This window comes from Mastacembelus armatus, chromosome 9, assembly GCF_900324485.2.
Source record: "Mastacembelus armatus chromosome 9, fMasArm1.2, whole genome shotgun sequence".
NCBI lineage: Eukaryota > Metazoa > Chordata > Actinopteri > Synbranchiformes > Mastacembelidae > Mastacembelus > Mastacembelus armatus.
Genome location: NC_046641.1, coordinates 14500423 through 14526534, shown reverse-complemented (window position 1 = coordinate 14526534; position 26112 = coordinate 14500423). Strand labels below are relative to the sequence as shown.

Genomic DNA, 26112 nt, shown 5'->3' with positions numbered 1-26112 from the left:
GAAGAATACCATTACTGAAGGAAAAAGGATGACAACAAAATGCAGTTTACACTTCAGTCAAACACAATCCTCAAGAGAAACGTCACAAAGACGGACAGCAGCTGCGTGGTTTCTGAGAACAGACAAGCTCGTTTCATTTCCTCCACTTACTCCTTTATAATGTTTCCATTTTCTGCTCCCTTTACTGATTCTTGTGTCTTTTTCTGATACTGATAGATAGCAATTTAACCTAACATTGAGTGTTTTAGTACTGACAGTTTGGAAAAATGATAGCTGACCCATGCAGGTGAAATCATGTTCTGTGAGTACTACATGACAGCTACCTTCTATCAGTTTCTGCCTCAGTTTAATGTCACCAATCTGCCTTTACAATATGAGCTGTCAGATGGGCCCTGATGAATGGACAGCACGATCTGTGCGACTGTACCCAGCACAGATGGAGTCTTTATTAAACTGGCTGCAATGGAGATATAAAGCTACTATGCGATACCTTTTTTAAAAAAAATTCTGCTTGGATTGACTTTCTGTAGCTGATAGGTCGGTCAAGGCAAAAAAAAAAAAAGTTTTTTTAAATATCCTCAGCAAATTGATGGTTGGAGTAACTGGCGAATTTGTCATGCTCATGTTGAAAGCAGAATATGCCTGATTCAGAAAATTACATCTAAGTGGAGAACCCACATCTGCCAGTCAATGTCTGAATGTGTGTTGCTGTTTCGTTTTCTGGAGTTGCAGCTTGTTTTGGCTGCGTTGTGTCACTTCGTTTTTGTTTTTTTTTTAACTAAATGTCCTGCCCATGTTGTCAGATTGTTGAGGATGTTTTCTTAACTGGCTTGTTTTATTTTTTCCACGCAGTTTTTTAAAAAAATTACAGTGCGCTGAGCTCTCGAAAATAATAAAACCGAGGGTCAAATGTCAAAACTGTGACCTTCAGGAAAGGTTAGGGCCAAGTAAAAGGCTGCCGTATTGTTTAATCATGAAATGTTAGGGATTAACCTTCATTTTCACCGAACCTCTAATCATGGAGCTTCTGGACAACTCTGACCTAGAAAATAGACCTTTATCAGCGTCTCTTCCTTTGGTCCTTGCTGATGAGAAAATGTGTCTTTGATATCGTGATGTTTTTTCTCAGAGCTCTCTCCAAACAGCATTCTCTCTCTCCTGCGCGCGCACTCTCCAACCTGCACATTGTGAGTTTACGCACAGAGCACTCCTGATTGATTCATTTTTTAAAATCAGGTTTAGCTCCTCACTTAGTCCCATAAGTACACACCAGTGGCTGATTCAGTGTTTTGCCCTTTTCTTTCACACACAGAACGTCGGTGATATACACATACACACACGCTTAGCAGTGTCTGTGGTTTGAGCTTCCCTGAGTCTGCGTCAAGACATGCTCTCCATCTGTGTCCAGCATGCGGATTAAACGCTTATTATCTCTTAGCCCTAAATGGCCACACGTTCCTACACTTCGCCTCCATCTCATCTGGCATCTAAGACGCAGACCCGAGCGTGACAAGACAGCGAGATCCATGCGTAAAATGATCGAGCTCATCATTCAGTTGTGTTAGTCGTTGCGCATTACGCGTGAATTATCAGGACAACCCTCTCCACCGTCTGTCGGCGCGTCTTACTGCGGGGCACGGTGTCAGTCTCTTCGTCCGTTAATGTGTCCAACCCACTGATCTTTTGCAGACTGTAATCTCATCAGTGTCAAACCGTAGCTGCCCTTTCCTCTGGGGCATATCCCGCCTGTCTTTGGATGGCTTTTACGCCAAAATTTGGATAGAAAAACGATTTTTATCGGAGAAAACTTTTATCAGCAAAGGCGTCAGCCACATTTACGATCCACACAGATTTGAATGTGTGTTAAAATGACCGTGTGCCCATTTTAAACGTCCGATCAGAAGACGACATGGAACCTACATGTAAAGAAAGGAGTCTTTTATACTTACTTCTCCTTGCGATATGCACCGCCAGTGTTTGCTTTTGTGCAAGAAGATCAAATGTCCGGAGATCTGGTAAGTACATTAGTTAAAACTGATGCAGATCTTACTAAGGGAAATAACAATAAGAATAATGATAAATATGAAGAATACGCTGTAATTATGCATGAGGGCAGAATGGGTTTGTGTTTATTTTTTTAGTTGTTTGATATCCCCCAATCAGCGACCTGCTTTAAAACTTTGTCACAATTCACATTAAAAACTGATTATAACAATGTACAATAAATGACCATTTTTAATGTGTATAGTCCATAAGCTCTAGTTTTATAGTGATGAAGGTATGATTAATGCTGGTTGTTGGATTCCTATTATCAAGAAAAGACACAATCATAATCATGTAATCACCACTATATTCCAACTCATACAAGTAATTATTCTCCATACAACAAAGCTCCCTGTGCAGCATCAAAAAAGGTCCCCCACCCCACTGAGCAGCATCATTACACTGCATTTTAACCATAGAGCTACAAATTACAACCTTAACTGTAATTTAATCACTTTAAAGCCTGAAGGTTTGAGGCTAAGAAAAAAATGACATGAAAATTGTGATTTCTTTCTCAAAATATTGTTTGTATCATCAATCGGTTATTTTATTCTTTTTTATGAATAGTTTTTTAGAGGAGAAGAGGAAGAAATGTTTAGCTTTAGACTTGGAGCTCAGCCATCACCAAACTTACCAGTGTGTTCCTTCGGGCAGAAAGTCCTTGGATGGTGATTTTGTCATCTGCACAGTGTCCACTCTCTGTCTCCCTGTCTCTGTCTTTCTTTGTTATCTTGTCACCCTGAACTCTTTTTTTCATCCCAGTTTCTCCCTCTTTCCTCCTCTTTCCTTCCCTCCCATCGCTTCGTTTTTCTCTCACTGTCACTGTCTGTCGTATTTCTCCCTGACTCTTTCAGAGCCACAGGCCATAGCAGGCTGACTATTACATCTGTCTGTCAGTGCAGAAAACTCACCCCAGCTGAAACTACCATACAGATGACTGTAGTTCTGTCTTCATGGCTGCCAATGACATTTGTACTTTTTTTTTTTGTTTTTTTTTTTGTTCTGAGGTCAACAAGATTCGATGTCCAGATGAATCACATCAGCTGATGGTCTTAGGAAAGGGTTCAAACTGAATGATGTCTCTCCCACAAATGGTCTGACTTTTTCAGGATTTTGACAGCTTTGTCCTGTGTTGGAGTAAGCTGTCGAGTTATTTACACAATCAGGAACTTTGATACACACACTTTAATTTATATATCTAAGTTATACACTCGTAATGAAACTGGGTTTTAACGATCTTTTTCCATCATGTCATACAACACAAACTTTGTTTAGGGAATTGCTTTTTCAGACATTGACATTTTAGAGTTTGTCCCTTCAGATTCAGTGTTTATATGTTTTTTTCCTAAGCCATGCTGAGTAGCAGCACAACAGAACACGTCTTATTGCTCATTCACAGTTGGATGAGTCAGACCTGGTGAGAGCAGCACTTTATATGATTGACTCTAAAAGTGGAGATGTAGAATCAGAGTGAAAAAAAATATAGGTGGTCTGTTTTGAAAGGTGAAATTAAGTCTTAATAATTGTTGATCAAGTGACACTGAGCACCCTCTTGGTTTTTTTTTCTTGGCCAGAGAAGTATAAAGTATCAGACATTAAAATTGCAACATAAATGAACGCCTGAGTGCCTATACCTGTTTGAAAGCTTGTACTGATACCCCAGAGCTGATGAGAAAGACTCTTATATTTACGTGTTTAAAACTGACAAACGTAAGCATATGTTACATTAAAGATCAAATACCGATAACAGCATTGGCTTCAAAAATCCAGTATTAGTTGAGGTGATAATTCAGCCATTAGAGAGTAATGAGCCATTTCAATGATAATATCAAGTATTTTGCCATCTCACAGATTAAGTGGCTAATTTGCTAATCTTGGTGTACTTTTGTCAGGAAGAGGCCTGTGCCTGAGATGCACTGTGTGAGTTTGTGCAACTTCTGCTTTGCACTTCATTGAGAGAGCCTAAGAGTCTACCATTTCACAAGTTGTATCAAATTTGATGCAATGAGAGACCAAGGAGATCTGGCCTCATCAGTCAAATCACATTTGCAGTAGTCAGCACCCTAAATGGAATTAACAACATTTGGAGATTCAGGTTCTTTGAATTTTCAGAAGGGGAAGCAGCATTTGCAATGGCAGCAGATGCTGTAGCTGTATCTGGTTAAATAATAGGGGAATCTGTCAATGTATTGATTTGTGTTTGTTCTCACCCTCATTTACAGTGTGGTCACTTCGCTAGATTGACGCCCCAGGTCTGTGTGAGTTGGAGCTGAGTGTGTTTAAATAGAGACACCACTCCTCTTCGTTTAGCAGGGTATTTCAGTTGTTATGGATCCACCCAGAGAACATACCATTAAGCTCACAGTTCATTCTTTGTCCTGCTGCTTCTATCATTTCATAATTTTCTTATTCATGGAAGTGTCTTTACGCCAGCTTCTGGTTAGTATTGCTCACAAAATGCAGTTTCTTCACTGAATCTAGTCTTGGCAAAAAAAATAACAATAATAATCCAGGGGTTTATGTCAAGAAAAAGAATTAGAATTCATATTGATTTGATAACAGTTTATCTTCAGCCCCTGTGATTCCTGATTACTTCAGTCCCACTATAAGCTGCCGTATGCTGATGGACATAAAGATGATGATTTAAAAAGTCCCCTCTCTATCGGCTGTAATTCTGTGAGTTCAGCTCACCCATACGTTCGCTGGGCCTCACCCCTGGGGAGATATGGATGATCAGGGAGTTCAGCTGACATATTGCATTACCCGCTTGGATGGAAGTGCAGGGTGAAGGGTATGAGAAAGGAGGAGGAGTGAGGTCGGTATTGGAAGTGGAGGAGGAAGTCAGAAGAACTAAAGATCAGAGAAAAGGAAAATGGAAAAGAGCAGTGCTGTACACAAGATTTCAATTTCCTTAGTTCTGCTTTGCTATATTTAGTTTAGTTTGATTTCTGTGTCAGTGTAACAAAGTCTGTCCTTTTGTCACTTAGGCAGCGAAAGGACAGCTGTGGCTAAATTTGGGCTTCGGAACTAAATCCTAACTTAAAGCAAATCTTGCAAACATTAACTTTAATCTGTAACTGCAAAAAGTAAGATGTATTTCCTTTAGTTTTGGAGGTAATTTTAGAACCCACTCTTGCGTCAAGGGTAGGTAAATCACAAATAGACTGAATTTAAAATACAGACTGTTCAGCTACTGTGTATTGTTATCAGGCATTTGAAGGAACTTTTTGATGGTCTGATTATAGCAATCATTCACTCTGTATAAATATTATGAAATAAAGAGTATGACTATGAGGCTCTGAGGGCCTTTATCTGCTCATGTTTATCCATTAAAGCCTGGTAATGCATATAGCATAGGTCATTAGGAGTGCTGATGATCTACAGCTCTACAGCTATTACTCTTTCTCGTTCCCTTAAGACTCTCCTGAAGTATTTTCAGGCAACAATTGAATGCTTGAAGAGAATTCACAATCTGTTGAAGAGCTGCAGAAGTACTTGGGATTTAATATCTCAGATGATGAAAATAATGACGCCTGAAGCCAGAGTCAGTTGATATTAACTGACATGTCAAGCTGTTATGTCATCAAGTGGTCGATTTTTCCAACCTTTATATAAAATCAGGCAAATACACAGTGTAGGTTCTGTTCAGAGTATTGCAAGCTATTTGCAGAGTTTATGCAACAGAATGGCTTTTGTTCAAAACCAACAGAATGACTGACATTGCATTTATGTATAATACGATAGAAATATCCTATTACTGCTACTGATTTTGCTTCTTCTGAAGAAAAAAATGTTTTCTAATGTGTACTGAAAAAAGTAATAAAAAAGTAATAGAAAAAATATGTTTCAATAAGTTTATTATTACTCAGTTTAACCTTTATTAAACTTTAACAGAATTTTTTAAAGTTGGAGGCATTAGGAAAAAGCTGCAAGCAGCTAAATACTAAATGTGGTGACAGCGATTTAAAGGTAAGATGTGTTCCCAGGAAATTACGTAACAAGTCAAATGTTTTCCAGAGAGGACACATTCTTGGTGAATCAGCGGGGTCACATGAGTCCACCATTAGATCCTAACAACCCTCACCTGAGCTCACTTTCTTTTGGTCACCTAATGAGCCTGTTCAGGCCAGGTGTGAAGTGAAACCAACTCAGGAGTGTGGGTCTAATGACTCTCACCTGATTTGCTTAGCTCAACTAGTGAACCTGTGGGATTAGGGGTGGAGTGAAACCAACCTGGAAGATAAATTGGAGGTTCCAGTCCAGCTTTTTCTCAGACTGATGAAGTCACTTGGATGGGTGGTGAAACGTTTCGACTTGAAAAGCTGAATGTCCAGTTGCCATGACTCAACCTTTAGATAACTTACCCTGGACGACCCACACCCTGACCCACCCCTCACACCCCCAGCCCCTGTTTCCAGGTGTGAGAAGGGGTACACTGGCCATCACCTTTAACACAGCACTGAATTCCCTGTCTAGAGCCAGTGTTTGGTTTGTCCATTCTGGGCTACTATAGAAACATGGCAGCACACCATGGCTGCCTCCGTGAAAGAAGAAGGTAGATTTAAAAGGCTGGTTCTCAGATTAAGAAAATGCAACAGGTGGTATTTTCTGGTGATTACACAATAATGACAGCATATTTTCGTGTAATTTCCTCTTATAGATCGCTCTAAATATTACACACTGAACCTTTAACAATAGTTGCTGTCTATAAAACCAGCCAGCTCAAATATGTCGATGCTTTTCTGTGGGTCTATCATTAAAGAAACACTTTCAACATAATGGCTATTAAAAATAGCAGCTTCACATTGTATTCAGTTTATATTTAATGCTCTTAGCAGTATTGTGAAGGTGCTAAAACATTTCATAACTGTTTGACATACAGTACAGTACCACTCAACAGTCTGCCATGTAAACTTAACATTAATTGACGCAACTTAAACATGAGCTGAAGTTAGCACATCAAATAAACTGATTATAAAATTTGCCTAATCACATTAATAATTACTGTTTTCCCTTTGTAGAGCCTCTGCATCTCTCATCCATAATGTCTTTCTGTGTGTTTGTATAAACCAGATCGTCTGAGTCCTCCATTAGACATCCAGCTGGAGACCATCAACTGCACCGCCTTCCGTGTACGATGGAAGATGCCCCGGCGACATGTAAGCACCATCACTGGATACAAGGTAAGATAAGATAAGATAAAGAAAACTTTGCTCATCTCCAAAGGGAAATTCAGGTAGTAACAAACTGTGATTTTATATTACATAATTATACAAATACAGCTGTGCTTCAGGTCTTTTTTTTTAAATCATTTTAATGATAAATGTTCAAAATCATAATGATGGATGATTTTAGAAGCATCCCTCATAATTTTATTTCATATATATATAACAATACATTTACACTGTTCATATTAGATTTTATATAAGCTGTGCTATACAGTTTAAAGCACTTACAACAACAATACAATCATCCAATCCTTTACGGTCATTTAGTGCAGAGCTTTAGGTATCATGCACAAATTTTAAAACGTCTGATCGATCATTTGCCGTATGGACCTATATAAAACTTTATAATCAACAGGATAGACAGATACTTCTACATATTCCTTTTAATGATGCCTTTTTGAAATGCAAACAAAGGTTTTCAAGCAGGCAAACTTAAAAAAAAATAAACTTCTCAGATATGTCACAAATCAAAGTCCCTCTTTTTTTCTGAACAGATGCCCATTTCACTCTGCAAGCCTCTGATGTGTTCTGGCCCTCGCCTTTTTTCTGCTTTTAAAGTGCCTGTCAAATTCAAGGTCCAGCAAGATGGCCTTGAAGCCCAGATTGATATTTTTAAATTTTGATGGAAACCCTTCACTGCCAAATTTATGTTTTTTTCAGACGTAATAAAGCTCTGAAAGATGTGGTAACAAATCTTTACTTAGTGTCAAGTCAAGTTCGAGTTCTTTCTCCTGTCTTGGGCAGCTGAGTACTGAGGTTCTAAAGGCATTTACTTTCCTTAGTATGGACATAATGGACAAAAAATTATAATGGAAATTAACACCAGGTTTGAATACTAAACTGAAAAAAATGTAATCATTCCCTTCTTTTTATTAAGACCTAATTTTCCCATGTAAATATATATATATTTTTTGGATGAGATATATTACTTTATTAGAACCCAATTTGTTTCTTTTCTTTCCTCCTTTCTGCCCCTTTCTAGTGTTTTTTAGTGTCAACTATTAAAGTGTGGATCAGTATGACTGTGTGCTTTGCTTTTGACCATATGTCTGCGCTAAGAGGATTAGTCAGCTACCTAGCTTCCCCACAACTCACAGATAAACATGAGTGCTTATTTGCCCAATCACTTTTGAAGTTCACAAATAATCTCGTTTCTTCGCAGTATTTCCTCCTCATTTTGCTCTGTTTACATTTTCATATTGTTTTAATGCAGGAGCTAAAAGGTTATAAAAACTGTGCTTTAATGAAACTTAACAAATGTGACATTTATAATTGTTTGCCAAACTCCAGAGTGCTAAGACTGTTTTCATATAAATATTGTTTGTATGTGTCTTTGTGTTTTCAGGTCTTCTATACAGAGGTAAGGAATGGCCGTCCGGTGGGCGCAGCATCTTTGTTGGAGGTCCCTCTCAGCTTGGACATGCTGACCACCGTGAGTACACAGGGACTTTCAACAGCTGGAAATTGTCCTGAGAAAAAGCACTGGTTACTTCTGTTTTAGAAAAGTATGTCTAACACTACAATACCCAGCTGTTTTTATTAAATTATTTAGCATTGCTTTAAAAAATAAAACAATATACTAACAACCCATTTAAAAAATACACTTTGCATGAATGGGTTTGGTGGGACTACTGTTTTTAAAAAAAAATCTTTTCAAGAGATTTGATATGGGATTTGACAACGTAAGAACTTTAACCTTTCATAGTTGATCATGAAATGCACCATCATCAAATCCTGCTACTATTTTTCTATCAGTATGTTGAATGTTAGTGCGTTTTGGACCTGCAATGTATGACAGGTCTTCCTTGTGATACACACAGACATTTATTGATACATCTCCTCCTACTTTTCTCAAAGGGTCAGTTTGATGGACAAGCAAGCTTTGTAAGTATCATTTATCCATTTGTTTCATGAATTAGACCCTATCACTGTTTTTTATGAAATGGATGAATTGGGCATAATTTTCACTCAGATTCTAAAATAATCCCTAGCTACTCAGTAATTTTAATTATTTGTATTGCCTCCTGTTTTTTATTCTTCTAACCTTTTTTGATATTCCATATTTATCTATATCTGTACCCTGACTCCCCCATATGCTGTTTTCTAGGATGTAGACATAGGTAACCTAAAGATGAACACTAAGTACAGAGTCAGTGTTGGAGCGTATGGCTGGGCAGGCGAGGGTAGACCCAGCATGCCCAGAGACATCAGCACTAGTTCACATGGTAAGATGATGTGAGTAGTAGTAGTAGGAATCAATTCTATTCTATTAAACTATTATTTCTGCTGTAGTATTGTTACATCTTTCACTGAATCCTTCTCTCTCTCTCTGCGATTAGACATGTGCATGCCCCCATCGCCCCCCACTCAGCCTGTTGTCAGGGCTGTGTCTGACACAGAGCTGGCGTTGTCATGGCAGCAAGGAGAGAGTGAGGGTAGCGCACCTGTCCTTCACTTCCTGGTGGCTTACATCAGGTCAGCACAGAGTCTTTACATACAAACACCAGAAAACCAGCTCATATAAACACTGATCAGGGAAAGAGCTGCATGAAATGTCCACGTCATGGAGGGAAAGAACAGGTCTATGTGAAAAGCCTTGTTCCATCAAAGGCTGTGTGGGCAGAAGAAAAGGGCTTCCTGTTAATTCTCTTAATTGATAAGGCGTCTGCCTATAGGAAAAAATGATTCAAGAGAACAAGTGATAGAGTTCTTTCCTAGAACAATGCTCCCATGTAAACAAACAGACCATTTGATGTGCCCATTATTAGAAATGTTTGTTCTAGGTCGCCCGATAGGCGAGTGGTTTCTGTGGGTGCTTCATTCCCAATGTCAGTGGTTCAGGTTATTTCTGTATTTGAGCATGGATTAAACAAAGTTGATACAACATGTTAATTTCTGACTGTTAAGTTACCTTTTCCCGTTATTTAGATTGTGCTAAGCTAACTGACCCTCTGCTTTAGCTCCCGAGTTGTGAAAGTGTGATTTATATAACTCTGAGTACAGTAAAAACAGTGTATTTCACAAAATGTGTAAATGTAAAAGAGACGTATAAGAGAACAACTTGAAACTGTAGCTCTTTCCAAACTTTTATTAGTGTGCATCAGGGGGTCTGAAGCATCTGAACAGCTCTCTTTTACAGAATTTCATGAGGCCTTTGTGGTCTGTTCAGTGTAACCATTTGTGTTTTGACATTAAGGTCATTTGGGACATGAGAAAGAACGACTTCCATTGTCTGTCTCACACACACACACACACACACACACACGAGGACCTCCCGTGTCTAGACGAGTCTTCTGGCTACAGTGTAAAGGAAGTTGATGTCACAAATAATTATCTCAGGGCCGTCTGATGATCTGCCAGGCAATAATTAAAAAAGGACAGATAGAATATAAAAATGCCACTATAAGGAATTTAATAATAATAATAATAATAAAAGATAAAAATGCAAAAAGCAAACTGCAATATATAAAAGGGAAGCTTTAAAAAAACAGTAGTGTCGCCCTTCATGGTGCAGAGTTAACATCGTGGAACTGGGCAAAGCCATAGAGACAAAAGGAGAGAAAGTGAGGCAGAGAAGTTGCCACTTACTATGAGACAGCAGACATGAATCAGTGTCTGTTTTTGCATACAGGGGCATTTCTACACAAAAGGGCCATCTCAGAGGCAAATCTTTCTCTTCTTGCATCAAAAGGGGTCTTTCTGAAAAGAGACATTGAGTGGTGATGAAGATGACTCTATTCAACAGATAGTTGTGGCTCCAGGCGCCCAGAATCAGCATCACGATTATGGCAGCTCAAAATGGAAATTAGAGTTGAGGAGGTCATTATTTTTGGTTTACTTTCATTTTTTTTTTTTCTTCAAATCCACACTATGATTAAAGCAGAGCTGCTTTCATTTAAGACTTGAAGAACCTCAAAAATAGCACCACTGAACAAACTGCTTGCTCTTTTTGTTTTATTTAGGAGATTATTGAGACAGAATTTTTCAGAGCTATGGTCTCTAGTAATTGTTCTGTGATCGCTTATAAACATTTTCAGTGGCATACAACAGCAGGAGGAACATAATCAATGGAGATCACAGAACTTTGAAGCATCCCTTACAAAAACACATCATCTTCAAAACAATGACTTTAAAGATGTTGCGAGAATGTTTTGATTGTTTTTATGATTTGTAAAAGAAATCAACAGAATTTTATTTTTTTTTTAATATTTTGTAAAATGTCATACAGCTCGGGAAGGTTTTTAACAGTCTTATTGCTTAGTGGTACCAGTCTATATTGATATATCTTTCTGCATGTCTTTTTTTTTTCTCAGACCGGAAATGGACACAGAGTGGACGTATATTCGTGAGCCCATTGAAACTAACTCCATGGTTTTGAAGGGGTTAATACCGGAAACACAGTACCAGTTTGTTGTCAGGGCGGCCAATGTGCACGGAGTTAGCCCTCCCAGCCACATCAACAACCCTGTGCGCACTCTCGGTAAGGCCAAATGTTGATTTCTGCACCATCGTGCTGTGATGTGGCAGCCATGAAGGCTTAGCGCCAGCTCTCATTAGTCTTATTTCAACCACACTTCAAAAAAACAGTTTCAACAAAACTCCCACACAGAACAAAACAAAGTTTGCTTATTTTTTGCATCACCAAAGTCATCCTCACAACAAAACGTTTACCATGCTCAACCATTCTGTATAAACCCCATCGTTACTGTGGAGAAAGTCACATTTTTCTGCCAGCGGTGTCAAGCAATTCTTTTAGTTAGAGGCATCGTTTATTATTTATAGAGACACCAACATGTAAACATGACAGCTAGAGTTTAATTTCTGTACTGCATAATGTGCCTAACCTTGTTCTATCAACATATTTTACTTTTCCCATCTGCTAGATTATAATGTATAACTTTAAACCTTTAACTTTTAACTTTAACACAAAAAGCTGTTATAAAGGTGCCAGTCTGTGTCTTTGGGGTGCTCATATAAACCCTTATGTTCTCTTTGCAGTGCAAATTAATACACAAACACAGTGTTCAGTCTGACAGTTAGCCTCTTTCAGCATCTTCTTGAATGTGGGACAGCATCTGGCAGTGTGTCAGTGGGTTTTTTTGACTGTCACATTGGATGATGGAGATGGAGAGTAGCAGAGTCATCTACTTTAATATTTTTGATGTAGACTGCTGCTCCTGGTGTCCTCTGGCGCATGGGGGATGGGGGACAGACAGGACTGATTGATATTAAACACACACAGACACACACATTCACACAGATTTGTTGCAGACATACACACTTGAACGTAAAACATGGATCGAGGAGATGACGTTCAAGCAGGTTACCTGTAGATCTGTGGGTATAATGTTATCAGACAGACAGAGAGAGCAAGAGAGAGAGAGAGAGGGAGAGAGAGAGAGAGAGGACACTTGTGCACAACAGGATTTAGGAGTATAACAATATATGACTTTTCAAATTAGACAGAATCACATTAAGCAGGGTATTTTCTGTGACCTACAGGCCACAGTGCCTCACATGCCATGCTTGCTGAGTACCTGATGTCCTGCTTAGAAACAGAACTATGAAGGCAGCCACAGAGGGAGGTAATAATAGAAAGAAGTTGTTATAAATATTGCTAATGAAAGTTAGATGAAACAAGACACAATGAGCCAGTTAGAGAGACAGAGAGAAACAGAAGGACAGAAACGAAGAGGTAGAGAAGCGTTGTTTCTCAGCGGGGAATGAAAGCGGGTTACGTCCGAGTCTCATCAGACAGGATTAAGGACGGGATGCCAGACCCCTTCTCTGCACATCCATACCCCTGATGGATGCACATACACACTCACATGCACACAATGAGCTGCTGCTTGAGTGAACAGCAGGGGTTGGGCTTGACTGACTGACATACATCTCTTGTTGCTCTCTCTGTGATAGTTTGTGTGCGTGTGTGTGTGTGTTTATAGTGGATTGAAACAAGGTTGTATAGATTCAGGCGTATTGTTACACAAAAGCAGATTAGTTTGCTAAGGGCTTTTTGGGCATTCCCCCCTCCCTGTTTGCCAGCACAAGATTTAATGTTATTAGGCCGTGTTAATTAGCACTTTAACTCTTGAGATATCTGATAAATGAAATAGTTGTTTATGCTGTCTGTCACTCCACAGTAGCACATGTGGAATGATACTGTACAATTAAGCAACCTGGATAAGGAGGTGGAGGGCAAGCGGGAGGGGATGTGGTTATGTAAGTCAAGATTAAACTTCCTCATGGAAGAGTGGATGGGAGTGTAAACTCTTAACAATACACACAGCATGAAGTCTAACAAACACAAGTTACAAAGAAAGATTTTACATTAGATTCAAAATAAAATGTAACATATACAACACTGTACAACCAATATACAGTAAATGCTTTATAACTCTATTTAGGCGGCAGTTGTGGCCTAATAGGGGGCAGGGGCTTAATGGATAGGGAGTTGGACTTGTAACCTGAAAGTTGTGGGTTTGAGTCTCAGGTGAGGCAGAATGAATAGCTGGTGCCCTGTCCACCTTCAATACCATCCCACACCCTTAAAGGGGCACTGGACCCCCAACCCCAACACACTGCTCCAGGTGTGTGTGCACTTTGGGATGGGTTAAATGAGCGAGTAGAGCACAAATTCCAAGTGTGGGGCACCATGCTTGGCTACACAAGTCATTCTCACTTTCACTTTCACTTTAGGTAAGGTTGCTTGCTTTAATAAAATGTCTTTGATTGCTACTTTTTCAGATGAGTTGACAGGGTAAGCTAATTAACTAATACATTGAAGTGGTTGGTGAAAAACACAGGTTCAAATTGTACCAAATTAAACACAGGTAGCAGCTGGTTTACTGCCATACTGACTTGCTGACTGTCTGGCTCTGTCTTTGTACATGATGAGCTCCCTTTGGCCCGATTCTGTATCGAGGAGACACCTTTCAGTATGTGGTGCGGCAGCCTTGGTACAGGATCACAGGTAGACTCCATCAGCAGCTGTTTCACTATTGTCAGTTTATCACAGTGATCATCATGATCATCATTATGATCAATGAGATATAATCATATTTTCTACTGCACGGTCATTCATTATAGTAAAAGTCATAACTGCATTGTTTGTCAACATCTTTAATGAACTGGTGATTATTGTTTGTTGTTCACCATGACTTTGCTGTGAATGAAAAATCTTTCTCATACATGGTGATGCTGCAAATGTAATATGAAGCAGGTGGACCACGGATGGTCCAGTGTGTTAATGTAAAATCTGACACATTTGAACATTGAGGAATATTGAAGTGCTTCATTTTGATGACCACCAACTTCCCAATTGCCACTCACTGGAGTTTTCATGCTAGCACATACAAAGTACTGTAAATGTGGACTAGCACTTTCACTGTTTTTTCATGATGTCATGTTCAATTCGTTGAAATTACATGACTTGTGTTTCATCATTCAGCTGCTGTGTTTCTTCCTTCGGTCATTCCATTAACAACTCATCAGTGATAAAACCCTTTACTAGGATTTAGTAGTAATGAGAAACTAAATAATTATTACTTACATTCTTAGGTGGATCAGATGTTGGCAGTGGTGATTATGGGCTTTACACAACAGATTCCAGGAACAAAGATGATGATGGCTTTGACATTGATGACTCAGATTACGATATCTTTATCGAAGAGGTGAGTTGGATGGTGAGCATTGAAATTTTGCAGTTATTAAGACTGAACAATAGATAGAGTTTTTTTTTTGCTTGTGAGCACATCACAAAACAGAGGTGATGACAAAGACTCAAACTCTTTTGTGTCAAAGGTTTTTCCCTGTTAATCATCTGTTCTTTCCATTTCCTTACTCCATAGTTGAAGCCATTCTCAGGTATCAGTCAGGATAACAGGAAATCCCAGCTCCGTTCACGCTCTGGTCCTCCATCTGGTCAGAATGTGGTTTACCGTATGAACACCATTGCTCCTCCCAGTGCTGCCACCCCACCAGTTTCCACCACTACCTTGGCTATCTTCCAAGACTTCACAGATCCGGTCTTCTCAACCACTTCTCAGTCCAGTACCACTCTTGACACTACAACAATTCCCCCACCTACCACTACCACGTAAGTTTTACCTTCAAAAACCTTGACCTTCCCTTGATACCTGTTTACCATCCAAATCTGCTTTAGATTGATAAGACGTCAGTGGTGTTTATCACTCAGTGGAGGATGTAATTACATCTCTCCTCAAAGTAAAGTTGAACAAAATAAATGTTCCTCTACAGAGAAAAAGGGGCATCAAGAAGGGTTCTTATTTAAAAAAAAAAAACATGACTCCTGCTCATCTTCTGGTGCTTTGATTACTAGACTGCAGTCTCTCCTACCATTCTGCTTTCTCCTAAAAGCTACCTATAATTTGCTTTTTGCATGCTCTTCCATTTAATTATTTGATAAAGATGATGTCTGGAGCAGGGAAATATTACCTCATTTTAAGCTGTCTGGTTTTGACGTACATGTATTTGCGTGAACATTTTGCTTTTTACGATGTGTCATTCCCCAAAGCACAGAGGAAAAAGGTATCGCCAGGAAAAAGTGTTTAAAAAAATCAAGTGATAAGTCAATAAATACATTACAATTTAAAAATGTAACATAGTTATTAGCTAAACCACTGCTATGCACTGCAAAACCTCAGAAAACTTTCTCTCTTTTATTCTTTCTTTTGGGTCCACCTTAGCATGACTTTGCCCACCACTACTACCACCCCAACCATGTCCCCCTGGAAGGGTGAGGTACCTCGTGTGTATGACCTGGCCTGCGATGATACCGTGTGTCCTCCTGAGAGCTTTTGTCTTAGTGATTATGACAGCGGAGGTTCACGTTGCCACTGTAACCTTGGAAGGAGAGGGGACACTTGTTCTGAGGGTGAGAAAAAATTGTTGTAGTTTTGCCCTACAATATTTAAAAAGGTTTAAAACAAAATTCCAGTCTTATTACCAATATATGCCATGTGTATATTTTGCAAGCTTTGATAAAAATGTTTAATGCCAACAGGCAGCAGTGCTGTGATAGGGCCGCTCTTAGTTAAAGTTGCAAGTGTGTGACATTTCCAATTTGAACTGTTCTCATTGACATTGTTACCATAAATTTATCACAATTTTTTCCTTGATCCTCTTCAGTGGTGTCAGTGAACTTTCCCAAGTTCTATGGCTATTCTCACATGACCTTTGAACCCTTGAAAAACTCTTACCAGACCTTTCAGATTACCCTGGAGTTCAAGGTAAGAGATTGTGTTGTTTTTACCCCCTTTTTTCCATCCTGACAGTGATGAAAATGTATTTGAAAGAGTCTCTCTGGTGCAGGCAGACTATGAGGATGGCCTGCTACTATATTGTGGCGAGAATGAACACGGCCGTGGAGACTTTACCTCTTTGGCTTTGGTGCGAGGCAAGCTGCACTATAGGTGAGGACTCACACTTTGCATTTCCAGCCTGTAGCAATTATGACTTTAGATTCCAAAAAGTTTGGCTGAGAACAGGCAACCACCTGTCAAAGGCAGAGTTAAAATTACAAATTACAATTTAATATAATGCAGCTGGCACAAATCTGAAGCTATACCGAGGTAAGGCTTAGCTTAGCTTAGCTTAGCCCAAAGATGGGAGAAAACAACTAACCAGCTGTTACTTACCATACAATGATGGAAGGATCACTCTTGTCATCTAACTCTTAGAAAATAAAAAGCTTATTCTACCAAAACAATTTCTCATAGGGAAATGGTAATTATGCTAAGAATACATATAATTTGTGGTTTGTAGAGCATATTTGTCATGAGAGTACACATTTATAATTACTTGTTTTGTTTTGTTTTTTCTCTCTACAGGTTTAACTGTGGTACAGGAGCAGCTCAGATAATCAGTGAGAGTCATATTGTTCTTGGTCAGTGGCACACAGTAACTGTCTTCAGGGATGGCATGAGCGGCTGGCTCCGTATGGACAATGACACTCCTATATCTGGACGCTCACAGGTAACAAGAAATATGCCCATTGCTCTAACTGAACATTTGGTTAGCATTAATTCAATTCAATTCAATTCAATTTTATTTGTATAGCGCCAAATCACAATACAAATCATCTCAAGGCACTTTACAAAATTAGAGTATGAAGATTTATCATTCTGCTCATAAATGTGCCCTGTCTATATACACTGCATACAACATGCACACTATAATAAATAATAGTGTTTCATGGTAGCTGGACAGCACAGGGGTTGCTATTATTACTGCAGATGATTTCAATGAAATATTGATTTAGAGATCCGGATATTCTGATCACTAAGGAACCATATTGATGAGCATCAACAACATAGATTTGTAATCTATTTCAGTACTGGCTTTCCAAAGAGCAAATATTGAAGAGTGTGTTTATAATAATCAAGGATGAAACACATTTTGTTCTCTTCACTCTTTCTTTTCCAGGGCCAGTACACTAAGATCACTTTCCGCTCCCCGCTGTATGTGGGTGGATCCCCAAGCGGCTACTGGCTGGTCAGGGCGACAGGGACAAATCGTGGCTTTGTTGGCTGTATTCAGAGTCTGACCATCAACAACAAGGTGACAGACATCAGACCCTGGCCTCTGGGCAGAGCTCTGAATGGAGCTGACATAGGTGAGGAAACATACAGCATTTGAATGTAATATGTGTTATTTTTCTTTGGCTGCTCTCAGTGGTACAGTTCTTATCCAAGTTATTCATAATATTCTGGTAGTCCTGTTGGGATTTTGTGCTCTGTTAAGTAGTTTAGTAGCGGTTTATGCTATTTTAGTAGCAGAGTTATACCTTTGTATAATTTAAATATATAAATATATTTTGGTCTTCATATATAAGTAATTGTAATAAATCCAGCTGTTATATGGTGCACTATATGTCTTTATTTCCATTTCATTTCATAGAGATTTCCATGTCTGTCTCTTTTTACACACACACACACAATTACTTCTGTTGAATTCATGCTCCAATATTGCTTTTTTTCTTCTTCTACATGCAGTTTTGATGCAAACACCAAATCTTTATGTGGTTCCTAAATGTTTGCATGTTACAGTTATCAACATAGCTACGTATGCTGAGTCTGCCCTAATCATCCCTCACCTCCTTGCTACTCTGTACCAGGTGAATGCAGCGAAAGTGTGTGTGACCTGGTCAGTTGTGCTAACGGTGGCGTCTGCTTTGCAAATCGTGCTGATAGCTACATCTGCCTGTGCCCACTCGGCTTCAGGGGAGCACTTTGCGAAGAGAGTGAGTCAACTCTATTTTCTCTTTTCTCACACCTACACAAAGAACAGACACTTGTCCCGTCCACAAGGGGAGATTTGTACCTCTGTGCATACTGTGGTCGATGGCTGTCATAGATTGTCACACAGACCTTTCAAGGTAATTTCTGAACAGTTGAGTACAATATGAAGAAAATTGGTTGAGATGAGGATTATTTTTTATATAGAGACAGAGGGATTTATTGCAAGTCAGACCAGCTGTCTCGCAATATAACCTTCAGCTTTCTTTTCTTTCACTCCATGTCCTTTTTCTCCATTTTCTTGTTCTCATCAACTTCCTTTCCTCCTCTTCACTCATAATCATCTTAATTCTTATGTCTATTCTTCACCTATGACCTAAATCCTACTTCTTTGTTCCTGCCTCTTCGTTTCTCGTGTCCTCTTTAATGCCTCAGGTTTCACACTGTCATCACCACTCTTCAATGAGACAGTATTTTCGTACGCTGTCATCCCATGGCCTCAGTCCTCTCAGAGTTATCTGTCCTTCATGGAGTTCGAGCTGACGTTTCGGCCGTCGATGCCTGACGGGACGCTGCTGTACAGTGATGACGCAGGCAGTGGAGACTTCCTAGCTATAAATCTGGTGGACAGATATGTAGAGTTTAGATTTGACTGCGGTTCTGGGGGAGCGGTCATAAGGTACCAGATAGAGCCAGCCTTATTTTATTCTGTGACACTTTTATTTTCCTATCGCCTTTATATTTTCTAACTAGATGTCCCATAGAGAAATGTAATGATTTGTGCTGCAGGAGTGAAGAGCAGATCAGTCTGGACACATGGCATGAGTTGAGGGTGTCTCGCACAGCAAAGAGTGGTATCCTACAGGTGGACAGCCAGAGGCCAATGGAAGGAATTGCTGAGGTATTTGTATTATATGTGCTTCAGACTGAAACATGTTATTTTTAATCATAATTGGCCAAAGAAATTACATTCTGCAGAAGAAAAACAATATGAGCTACATAAGATTGCCTTGGGCTTTAAACATAATGTACTATTGCTAGTTACAGTGATTGTCAATGATAAATATTCAAAATGCCAACTTTTGTAAAAAAAAATTTGCTATTTCTTCATTTACGTGTAAATGCATTAAATGTCTATACTCGTCAAAGTCTTCACTTCACCGGCTGAGATTTACCACTGCAATGGTGTGAGAACAGCCTCAGCATAAAGCATTTTTCTGTTATAGATAATACCAGTAAGCCATCATGCCCTGAATCTGTAGAGTAGTTTTTAATACTGGCTGCAGGTTTTATTCCCTAAACCCTGACTCATTTTTTTAAACTTCCTGTTGCTTTGAATAAAATCCCTTCTGTCTGGAAATCTGCTTTTTTGCTACCCCCTTTCGAAAGATTTAGACCCTGCAACTCTGCATAATTACAGACCAATAGCTAGCCTTCACAGCACAGCCAATATTTTGGCCTCCTCACACTGGTGAGATAACATCTAATAGGGATTTTAAATTCAAATGCTATTTTATCTGATTTTCAGTCAAATTTTAGATGAAAAACAGCAGGTATTAGATGATATTATGGAGTCACCATGCAGCACTGCTCATTGATCTTAGTAAAGCATTTGACACCATAGATGATTCTTTACTACAAAGACCTGGTGTAAAAGTAAACTGTTCAGTGTCTGAAGTGTTTAAAGTGTCACATGGGGTTACCCAAGGTTATTTTATTTATTTATATTAATGATATTGGCCATACCACTTCAAACCTAAATTTTCATTTTTATGTTGACAATAGTGGAACTTATTCATCAGCTCCTACTAAAGATGATACTGTTGGGAAGCTGCAAGAATCGTTTAAGTGTCTATAGTCTGAGCTCAGGGAGTTTAGGCTGATATTACATGCTGACAAAACTAATTTTATGCTGTTTATAAAAACTATGACAAAACATTCAGCAGCCTTTAACGTTTTAAAGTTACAAAAACAGAAATGGGTTGTAGTTGTGGGCATTTTATAGATGATTCCACCTCATTTGTGGATTTTTATGAATCTTGTTTGTGCTTTGAAAAGTGATCTTGGACACCAGATCTCTTCATTAATCTAAAATGTCCCAAACACTCTGACTGAATGTGGAAGAATTCAGGTGTGCTGCTCCTAATGCCTGGAATGAAATGCTTTTAAACTAAAAGAAAAAATAATGGTGAATTTTAATGTGGATTTAAAGAGATCTTAGCCTTGAGAGAGCTGGGGTCTGTTCAAATCAGTTTTTTTTTTTTTTAATCCACTGCTACCTTTCTTAATTTAGAAAAAAAAATCCAGGTCAAATACTGTAATTCTTAAACATTATAGAAGTAAATCTGAGTGAAAACATTAGAAATCTTCATGAACCTATTTATTTATATGGCGCAGTTTTATTTATTTCTGAATGGCTGACATCTTTCTCTTTAGGGCGCTTTCACTCAGATCAACTGTAGTTCACCTCTGTATGTTGGTGGAGTACCAGAATATGATCAAACCAAGAGGACAGCAGGTGTAATAAAGCCCTTCACTGGAATTATTCAGAAGGTATTTTACTTAATTGATGATCATTTCAACAGGATCTTTACTCATTAACTCCTTTAAAATCCATCACGCTGGTAAAAATTCATATTAAAGTCTCAATATCTAATTTTGTCAACAAACACAAATCGTATATAGTCTTTACATAAGAAAGAGACCAAAATATTTGTCTCTGAGTGTTTACACCTCCTTTTCATCCTGTCTATTTTATTTCTGTCACATCCCCAGCTGATACTCAATGACCGCACCATCCCAATTACAGCTGGCTCTGCTGGTGGAGTTAATGTAGCAAATTCAGCGCACCCATGTGTGGAAAGTCCCTGCGCCAATGGGGGGACCTGCCGGCCAAAGTGGGATGGATATGAGTGTGACTGCCCCCTAGGGTATGATGGGAGACACTGCCAGAAAGGTCAGTTGCGCAGAAGAGATGTTTTAAGATTGCTGTCATATGATTTTGAGGACCAGGACAAAATATATGTTTTTGTCATTTCTTTTGTAATATAGATATATAATTACATGGCATATAAGTGGTTTTTGCTTTGAGTAAGCTAAACTGAAGTTGCAATTAACTATTGTGTTTCAAACAAGGCATAAATAAATGTATTATTGTTTTTTTTTAATAATATACGGCTTTAACTGTGTGGCAGTCTTTCATTTTCTTGTGGATTGAATGCTTTTTCTCCTCTCATGTAATGCCATTTAGAATAATGTACTGGACATCCTAATCCCTTAAGCCTATTTATGCCTTCTTTGTTTTTTAATGCTTTCACTGAGCAGAGTGTGGAAATTACTGTTTGAACAGTAAGTTTTTTCATGTGAATTCATAAAGGATGTTTTAACAACTTCAACAACATCATAACCTTTAGCACTGGCTTTGATAATTGACATACTCCTTCCCAACATGCAGTACATGAATCGTCAAAGTAACAGTTTTAGTCTTCTTGCTTAGTTTAGGGTCGCAGATACATGATGCTGCTGCTGCCACCTTGTGATGTTAAGAAGTAAATACATGTTTTGTCTACACAGCTGTGACTGAAGCCATCGAGATCCCGCAGTTCATTGGCCGTAGTTACTTGACATATGACAACAGAGATATCCTCAAAAGGTTGGTAGTGAAACATAAACTACTGTACGTACACCTAACACGCTATTCCCCCCACCCCCCTTTACATGTAATAGCAAGTATATGATTACTGTATTTTTATACTGTATGACATTTGTGCATGGAGACTGTGTACACTTTCTAAACAATGAAATATATTTGATATTATTGCATCTAATGTGTGTATTTAAAATTTCTTGAATATCTTATTGTGTAAAAATCTTCAGGGTTTCTGGGTCCAGGACCAACCTTTTTATGCGTTTTAAGAGTACAGCCAAGGATGGCTTGTTGCTGTGGCGAGGAGACAGTCCAATGAGGCCCAACAGTGACTTCCTGTCTATGGGGCTTCAGGATGGTGCACTGATTTTCAGGTATTTGTTTGTGTAAAATGTGTAGATTTAAAACAAAAAGTAATAATGATGTAACCCTATATATTATATTAATATTTTAAAAAAATTTTTTTCTTATTAATATATAAGGCACATCCAGGCCATAGAACAAATGGTACATAAATACAAGCAATAGATAAATACAGTCAAGATAAAAGAAACCATTAAATAACCATATGTATAGCGGGCCCAGCAGGGGCTAAATGGACAAATGTGTCAGTAATTTTATTTGCAGATGAGCAGAGATGCTTTACACCTTTCTCAATCAGATCATCATCAGATATAGTCACAAACATCTCAAAACGGATTTAAACCAGAGGAGGAACTTTAGTGCTAGAAGAGTGTGATGATAATGGAGTGTGACTCTGATCCCACCGTAGGGAGGGAGAGCTAAGCATGCAGTGGGTCGCTGAGCTAAAAAAAGAAAAAAGTATGGAAAAAAGGCAGGTGTGAGGCAGGAGCCTGACCTGGAAAAGAACCAGGTTTTATCTGGACAGTACCATACAAATGTAAACTGACTGCACCTTTTGTAACCACTTAAATCTCTTGTTTTTTTTTCCATATTGTTTAAGTTATAACCTGGGCAGTGGTGCTACAAACATTGTTGTCAATGGGACCTTTAGTGATGGAAAGTGGCACAGAGTCAAAGCTGTAAGGTAAGTGCTAAAAATATCTTTATTAAGACATCCTGTCGAATACCACTGTGGATTTCACAACACATCCGTGTTGTTCTGAGTCAAAACTGTAAAGTTGTGGGAAACAGGGGGTGATACAGTGGTTAACACTGTTGCCTCACATCTGGAAGGGTCCAGGTACAAATCCTGTTTGACCCTGATGGGTTTATGGGTTTTTCTGGGTACTCCAGCTTCCTCCCAGAGTCCAAGCACATGCAGTTTGGGTTTTGGTTAAACTGCCCATAGATGTGGACGTGAATGTTAATCTGTCTCTATGTGTCAGCCCTGTGTTAGGCTGGTAGGCAGTGCACCCTAGGCAGATCACCTAGGGTGCACCCCAGTGTTAACTTGGGTTGGGGTTGGCTCTATTACGCAAAAGGACATGATCTACTGTCAGTGTAAAAAACTGATTAGGGCAGCTTTAAGAATAGGTCATGTGACATCCTGCTATCCTTTGCTATACAGTATATTTAGAAATATGTGTAAATTTTTATTTGTTAAGTTTAGTTTTTCAACGACATAGTGTATGCAAAAAGTGTTTTGAGGGTAAAGGCAAATGTGCCATGCTGTGAATTACATTACATAAGTTCACCATTATCACTAATCTCTTCAGGGATGGCCAGTCAGGAAAGCTGACGGTCGATGACTATGGAGCAAAGACGGGCAGGTCACCTGGCAAGATGAGACAGCTCAATATCAATGGCCCTTTATATGTTGGTGAGTGGATCTCACATAGTCCTGTAACATACTGTGCATGTACTGAAGATTAAACAATCATTATGCCTTCCTTTTTCTTATATTCTCTTCTGCTAATGTGTGCTATCACTATGTTCTCCCCCTGAAGGTGGCATGAAAGAGATAGCTCTTCACACAAACAGGCAGTACATTGGAGGTTTGGTGGGCTGCGTGTCCCACTTGACACTCTCCACTGATTATCACTTAGCACTGGTGGAGGATGCTGCCGATGGCAAGAACATTAACACCTGCTCTAACTAGAAAATGGATTCAACAGGCAAAGGTCCATTTTTACATTTTTACACCATTTTAAACTGGAGTGGACACTTCAATCAGCTGTTTTATTATCTTCAAACGGAGTTGCCAACACCCAATGACTGAAAACCTAAAGAGTATGATTTTTGGCCTGCCAGGTCAAGGCTGACATGGTATAAACTTGAAATGGGAAAAAAACTAACATTGCTACTTTCAGTCATGAGAGCTATATATAGGGCTCTTGTGGGCAAAGTTTTCATACTCTAACCTGCCAAGTTGTAAGTTTGTTTTAGTTATTAACAACTCGAATTGCTTTGAAAAACATTTTCGATGTATGGCAAAGGCAAAAATGACCAGAGGATGTTGCACAGCACAAGTGCTCTGTGAAAGGAGAGAAAAGCATAATGTTATGTGTAATGAAGGTCTTCAAAAAACAACTGAAGGACTTTTTCATGTGATGATTCCCAATTGTATCTTGATTTTTTTTTTCTACTGAAAATCCTTATTCGATTGCCAGAAGAACCAAGTGATTCAAAGGATCAAGTCATTGTAAGTTTTTGATGAACCTGACCTAGAGCAGCTAGCAAAGAGGAACTTCTTTGTAGAGGGTTTTGGTTTTGACGTAGAAGATTTCTGTTATTTGTGGCATTTGTATTCTTGGTTGTGATGTGTTATCAGCTTGTAGACTACGCTTTCTGAAGCTTGATTAATGTCAGTTATTGTGAAGGTTTTTAGTTTGGAGGATGATGATGTCAGTTGCACAAAATATTTGTTTCTCCTTCTCTTCTTTTAGTTTACACGCTCCTTTATAGGGAACTCTCAGATGCTAATCACATGACAGTCTGATGTTGTTATGATACAACAGCCAAAATCTGACCCAACGTGACCGTCGTGCGTGACAGTCTGATGCTGTCACTTGATACAAACCATATTACTGTTGACATCAGCCTTTAAGTTGTCAGTTTGTGTCTCCTATTTTCACACTAGAAAAAAAAAAACATCATATGAATTTATTACTTTCCAATGCATAAGCTTTACCCTTTAAAAGGGTGTTTCTACGAATGTTTCATCTACTCTCTATTTCATGAACTACGTTTGGTTACTGAATCGTAATGGCTGTTGCCGGCTTAAAAAGTGTCCAAATAAGCATAAAATGGCTTGCCCATGACTGCTATACCATAGTTTCAGTCAAAATCTTTTATCAAGTTTGAATTCATAACACATCTACTAACAAAGAATTATTGATCATATGAATTTACAGCTAGAATGTATTTGAGAGCAGTGAAATGAAATGATCCTCATAAAGCCCACAGAATTTTCAGTAAAGTGTTCAGCATTGCAAAAGAGTTGCATACACTGAAATGCACCACATGACTGTGAAATGTGAATGAACATGGGTTGCATCCATGGGGGTTAAGATAGGTTGACCACCAATTGTACAAAGTGTAGAACATATAGCGACTGTATGCATTTGATGAAGCATAGTAAGTGACTGTAGACTGTAGAAAATTCTTTATGTGTGTAAATAATCCCCTTAAAATGAAAAGTATCAAAAAACTACGCAATAAAAATATTAACCAAATAGCCTGCTAATTTAAATAGGTTGCTAAGCAAATTTTGTCCTGGTTTGTCATGAATGGTAGTGCTCCTGACAGCTTGATTTTTGGAGAATGGACTCAGTCCAAATATCCCAGTGCTAAAACCAAAAACCAGCAAATGTATCCAGTGTGCTTTTTATTTGGTTACACTCAATATGTTTATGATCTGATCTATTACATGTACAAGATGATGTCACATATGTCTGAAAAAACTAAAAAGAAAAATCAGGAACAAAATTTGTATTCATTAGTGACAACTGATTAGTCCCCAGTAGCAGCAACA

At 38.7% G+C, this 26112-nt stretch overlaps 1 protein-coding gene across 3 annotated transcripts; it reads left to right on the top strand.

Moving 5' to 3' along the window:
- Window positions 1–1624: 1624 nt before the first annotated feature.
- On the top strand, window positions 1625–26112 carry egflam (EGF-like, fibronectin type III and laminin G domains). 3 transcript variants are annotated; one of them, XM_026321613.1, is made up of 24 exons: window positions 1625–2015; window positions 7117–7226; window positions 8617–8703; window positions 9129–9155; window positions 9379–9496; window positions 9611–9746; window positions 11585–11751; window positions 14832–14944; window positions 15122–15369; window positions 15980–16167; window positions 16422–16522; window positions 16605–16705; window positions 17123–17267; window positions 17718–17907; window positions 18409–18534; window positions 18965–19208; window positions 19319–19430; window positions 20966–21082; window positions 21305–21485; window positions 22103–22181; window positions 22406–22549; window positions 23140–23223; window positions 23855–23958; window positions 24086–26112. In XM_026321613.1, the coding sequence occupies exons 1-24, from the start codon at window positions 1910–1912 to the stop codon at window positions 24235–24237; spliced, it is 3180 nt and encodes a 1059-aa protein (XP_026177398.1). In that variant the 5' UTR covers window positions 1625–1909; the 3' UTR covers window positions 24238–26112. The 3 variants fall into 3 exon arrangements, with proteins under 3 accessions (XP_026177398.1, XP_026177397.1, XP_026177399.1); XM_026321612.1 differs by having other exon boundaries at window positions 14832–14956; XM_026321614.1 differs by lacking the exons at window positions 1625–2015; window positions 7117–7226; window positions 8617–8703; ... (10 more) ...; window positions 17718–17907; window positions 18965–19208 and having other exon boundaries at window positions 18528–18534.

Excerpts from the sequence above, each read along its gene's own strand:
- egflam (XM_026321612.1), top strand. The coding sequence starts at position 1,910 with ATGGAACCTACATGTAAAGAAAGGAGTCTTTTATACTTACTTCTCCTT. Across the intron at positions 18,535-18,964 it reads GGGAGCACTTTGCGAAGAGA|GTTTCACACTGTCATCACCA; the intron begins GTGAGTCAACTC and ends TTAATGCCTCAG. Across the intron at positions 19,209-19,318 it reads TCTGGGGGAGCGGTCATAAG|GAGTGAAGAGCAGATCAGTC; the intron begins GTACCAGATAGA and ends TTTGTGCTGCAG.